Source organism: Pseudochaenichthys georgianus, chromosome 1 (assembly GCF_902827115.2).
Source record: "Pseudochaenichthys georgianus chromosome 1, fPseGeo1.2, whole genome shotgun sequence".
Taxonomy (NCBI): domain Eukaryota; kingdom Metazoa; phylum Chordata; class Actinopteri; order Perciformes; family Channichthyidae; genus Pseudochaenichthys; species Pseudochaenichthys georgianus.
The window spans coordinates 35,040,321-35,045,651 of NC_047503.1; the positions used below are offsets into that span (position 1 = coordinate 35,040,321).

General features: G+C 40.9%; 1 protein-coding gene across 1 annotated transcript; it reads right to left on the minus strand.

Moving 5' to 3' along the window:
• Positions 1-1,321: 1,321 nt before the first annotated feature.
• On the minus strand, positions 1,322-5,033 carry tnip2 (TNFAIP3 interacting protein 2). The gene is made up of 6 exons (XM_034085138.2): positions 4,449-5,033; positions 3,627-3,929; positions 3,424-3,513; positions 2,996-3,259; positions 2,773-2,889; positions 1,322-2,418 (listed from the first exon to the last, which is right to left on the minus strand). The coding sequence occupies exons 1-6, from the start codon at positions 4,758-4,760 to the stop codon at positions 2,137-2,139; spliced, it is 1,368 nt and encodes a 455-aa protein (XP_033941029.1). The 5' UTR covers positions 4,761-5,033; the 3' UTR covers positions 1,322-2,136.
• Between the last annotated feature and the right edge of the window lie 298 nt (positions 5,034-5,331).

Below are 5,331 nucleotides of genomic sequence, written 5' to 3' on the forward strand. Positions count from 1 at the left end.
AGCACACAGCGCATGGCCTTTTTAGGGCCTGTGTGTATTTGGTTCATATAGACGAGGTTGCCCTTTAAAGAGAAAATTGGAAACAATTGTTCTGTTGGCACATGATGTCAGGCGGTTGTGTAATAAAAATGCAAATTAAATAAATGTATTGGAAACTTATTCAGCCACAAATATCTTCCCCAGTTAGCTGATGAGTAAGTTAGCATGTGATACTGCATGGTGGCATTTCAAAGGGTTGTGTCAACAGTCAAACCTCGTCATTTTGTTTCCTGTAGCAGTCTTGTTTAGAAAGATTAACAACCTCACTTCTAGTTTTGGGGAAGAGATTTGAAGTGGCCACCAAGGCAGATCTTCCTCCAAAACTTCAGCCATTTAATAAAGATTTAGATATGGCAATATGCATTTATTTTATTCCTGAGAACTAGATTAGAATATCGATTGTTTTCATTTGTAAAGAAGCAAGTGAAGAAGTTATCCAGAAATATATTGAATAATATAGTATTTAAAGCAAGACTAAGCCACTTTACAGTTAGCCCTTGTATGACCCATAATATTAGTCATAGCCTACAGTTACACCGAAATATCTAGCAACACTTTGCCGAGATTAGCCAACACTAACAATCTATTGGTCATACCGAATGAAGTAAAGATGTAATATTGATATTATTTTAAACCTGACAATATTGTCTCCGTTACATTAAGCTAATACAGCATATTGAATTGAACAAGTTGTATTGCTTAAATATTTAACTTTTTATTTCTAAGAAGAATTTGTTTCTTCTTTAAACATTTTTACTTTTATCAGATCAAAAACAGCAGCAAAAAGTAGTATGTGTTCACTCGCACACAGAGAACACGGTTGTTTGTCTTCGTCTTTGGTGCGCACTGCTACTGCCTACTTCCTTTTTAACAGGGGATGTCCAGCTTCCTGTGCTTACTACACTAAACCTGTGACAAGTAAATCACAAACAGTACTGCTGGCCTGTTTGTGTCAGAATGAAACTGCAGACTGACTGACGGCCCAATGTTTTGGTCACTAATTGATCCGCGGGCTGTTGTTGGATGTAACCTGAGCTAAGTCTTTCTCTGGTCCTCTCCGTACCCTTGTAGTGTTTCTCAACAGCCAACAGCTGGGAATATGGCTGTGACAGTACAGCGTGCCCATTCAGGCAACACTGGGAAGGGGTTTTCCACCGCGCAAATACACGTGACACACACACACAGATTAAGTAGCGCCAACATTTTCGTGGTTAGGCTATGATCTGTGTACAGCTCGAGGCTGCAAACTGTTTCACAAATTAAAATACACCAGGCGATGATAAAACATAAAACTGTATTAATTTTATTACAAAAATAATGTGCCAGCTTCAGAAAAACAGCACAAGATCTCCAAAAATAAGCATAGTATTGTCAGTTGGGATGCATCTTTTACGCTATTACAAAAAAGTGGATTCAAACATTGTTTTCCAGTTGTAATATATTTAACAGTATTTATCTCAAAATGGCCACGAAAAATCTTTCATGACTTCAGTGGAAAAAAGGCAACAAACATTGCTTTGCTGTTTCCCAATTATTTATGCAAAAATAATAAATATTAATATAATAGTTATATACTTTAAATCTGTTATTAAGAATATATAATTTACAGTACAGATATGTTAATTTCAACCAAAAATAAACAACTTATAGCACCACATTATCCAAAATAAGAAGCTTATGCGTCATGAATCTGTTCAAAAGTACGATTCAGTTTTTGGCAACATTTTAAGAAAGTGCAACTGGTTTGTAATTTGACACATTGAGGTATATGGCATTTGATATATTGCATTGGCATCCACTTTCACACCACAATAATCTCCTGCATTGCGACAGGAGAACAGCACGGCCATGACACTGTTTACTATGCAGATTTAGAGCTGACTGATTAACTCATTTCTCTTGCAACAGGGGAACTCTGGGTTGTACAGTTTTGCTTCACTATGTACAAACATCTCAAGTCAGTCGTTTCATTTGTAGTCAAGTCAAGAATTTCTGGAACTCCACTCAGGTTTTGTTCTGCCGTGTAGTGCTGCTCTTCAGTGTTCAGTTACTGTCAGCAAAAGATAAGTGTCTTTTCCTAAATGAGTGTTGTTCCGTTTATAGTTTGGCACACTCTTCAAAATGATTCAGGTACTCTGCAGCGTCCGTGTCTCTATACAGGCGGAGGCAGTGTGGGCACTGTAGCTCTGACAGAGCTGGGGTCTCGTCCCATGCCGGGCTGGGGGGGGCTGCGGCGGGAGCCACAGGCTGCTGCTGCGTCTCAGCAGGGTTCCTCAGGAGAGGCTCGGAGGAGTCCTTGTGTCGCCTCGAGGTGATCCTGTGTCCAATGTGCACACGACACATGGGAACGACTTCTCTGTTGTCTCTGCTGGCTCCCTGCTGAAGACAATTATGTTCAGAATGTTAGGATTGCAAGACGACATTCATAGTACCAAAAATCAAAAGTAACAGTTCGTAAAATTATTTATTTATCCATTTTTTTGTAATCGTCAACAAACCCGCACTTTGAAATTCAAGTGATCATTTGTTTGTCTCTGTTGCTTTCACTTCAATGGAAGAATGTTGAAAATGTCCCCAATTTTGTATTCAACCATCAATTTCCGCAGAAAGCAGCAGAACTAGTTATCAAATCTATTTGTTTATCTATCCCAAGTAATATCATTTAACTCACTTTGATCAGCCTACTAAAGATACACTAATTTGTTAAAGCACCTTTAAGGACTGTGGTCTCACCTGTTTGTGTAGCTGCTGTTTCAACTGATGAACCTGCTCCTTCAGGTCTTGGATCTTGCCATGTGCTCGCTCTCGGTCAGCACGCTCCGACTTAAAGTCCTCTTCGTAGATGAGGACCTTATTTGGGAGAATAACCGTTAGTCTTTTGTCTTCATAAAAACCCAAGATGCATACAGTCAAAGTCTTCAGAATACTAAAGTGCACTGAAATGTTTAGCACCAACCTGCTGCTCTAGAGTTTGGATCCGCACTTTATCCTGCCTCCTTGTTTCCTCCACTCCTCTACTCAGCCTCGCACACTCATTCATCTTCTCCTCGAGTAATCCGTTGAGCCTGGAAATTTCCTGATGAAGCAACTCTGTGCTTATGGAGCCGAGCCCAGGCATCAAACCCTGTCTGGGTGTCTCCTTCAGCCTCTGACACAAACCTCTGATGTAGTCCTCCCTGCTGGAGTCATACTTTTGCCACCGCGTATTCAGACTTTGCACCTAAAAAAGAAATTACAACAATAATGTTAGATCAGACTCTGAACTTCACTCAGATGTTGAATAACAACACCTTAGTATTGTCAATAAAACATTTCTTAGTGCCCGATTGATTAAAGAAATGCCAGTGAACAAAACTTGTAAACTTATTCTGGGTGAAAACGTACATATCTCACTCGCTGCTTTAGCTGTTGATTCTCCTCCTGAAGTTGACAGATTTGGGCGTTAGAAACGCTCATGTCAGATGACTCTGCCATCTGTACAAAATTATGGATGAGAGGTTACAAATGTGCCTTCCCAAAAACGGTGCCAATGATGCCTGTAAAACACCAAATGCACAATGAATCACCACAGCCAAAGCGCCACACACCTCCTTGGTCTTGTGCTGCTCTGCCACAACCTCCACCTCTCCTCCGTTCTTCTTATCCCTCTCCAGCCGGGCCAGCAGCTCCTGGCACACCTTCACCGTCGCTCCCAGTTGGCTGCGCATCTGGTCAGCCTCCTCGGCCAGCGATGTGCAGAGTACGGCTCTGGTGGCCTCGGACCGCTCCCTCTCCTCCAGGGCCAGGTGCAGCCGGTGGATCTCCCGGTCCTTCTCGTGGTCCGGCTGCCCCCTGACGCCCTCCAGCTCCAGATCCTTCTCCCTGAGCAGGGCATTCAGCCTCTGGATCTCCTAGAGGAAGAATGAGAGATTAATTGCATGACTACATCATATATTGTGTGTAGTCAATATGTACAAATACAATATTTTATTCTGATGTTTGCTACTGACACATGTTCTGTATTTGATCCCGTTTTAATCATATTTTGTTGTAAATAAACATTCAATATGTACAAATACAATGTATTATTCTTGTGTTTATTACCAATACATGTTCTGTATTTGATGATTTTCTAATTCATATTTCTACTTGCATCTCTGAGGATGTCTTTTCAGTAAATCATTTAAAATAAAAATGTTTAAAACATAGCCATGACTTCAATTCAATAACTCACAGCAGGATGACAGCAACAAGTGTGTATTCTTAGTTCTTGACAAATACGTATAGAAAGTGTACCTTCATGGAATGAAACAGACCCTTTCCACTGTACTACATGTTTCCCATCAGCTTATTTTAGGCTTTATTATGTATGTAGGAACATGTATCGGCATGGAACAACATACAACGATCCGTTTTTTCCCTGAATTTACCTCTGTTTGTCGAGTTGCCTTGAACTCCATGTCGTTCCTCTTCTGTTTCAGTTTGCATATTTCTTTACACAGGCTCTCCAGCAGAGACTTGGACGGCTCTATGACTACAGACTGGTTATCTCCCACCGTCACGTAGATTCTCTCATATCTCCCCAGCCTCGTTTTTAAGTCTGTGATGATATTATCCTTAACATAAAGCTGCTTGTTCATGAGGTCTATTTCCTGGCGCGTCTCGTGATACAGAGTGTTGAGCGTGCTGCAGCTCCGCACGGTCTCTCTACGAAGATCCGAGTTCAAACTGACGTTATCCATAGTTTGCTCTCTAGCTTTCACAGTATGATCAGTCTTTTAATAATCCAGCATTTGGCAGCTCTTCTTATCGCCCTGTGTCTTTAGAAATGGACCGAGGAAGTGAATTGTGTCGAAGGTTTTGCGCACCGATGTGGAGAATAATATCCCCCATTGGGGGATTTCCTGGGGAACTTCCCCGCGGACTTTTTTTTAACTTCGTCAAACTGAGTCTGCTCTCAGACTCACGGTGCACCGTCATTGGAAGGCAATAGGGTTTTTATAGCCTGCTAGCACAAAATGTTAAGAAAATAAAGAGACACAAATCTTCACAAATAGCTAAAAAGTGTAAAGGTACCATCAGCAATGGCGATGTTGCCTTCACGGCCGTCGTAAATTCGCACTCTCCACACAAGAGGTACATGTGAACGCAAAGGAACAATGATAACACTGTTTGCAAAACTGTTAACTGCAAAATGAGTGGTGTTGTTTTGTATTTGCACAGGTGTAAGCAGTTGTGTAAAGTAACTAAGTATATTTACTCAAGTACTGTACTTAAGCATTATTTTGTCATACTTGTACTTTACTTGACTAT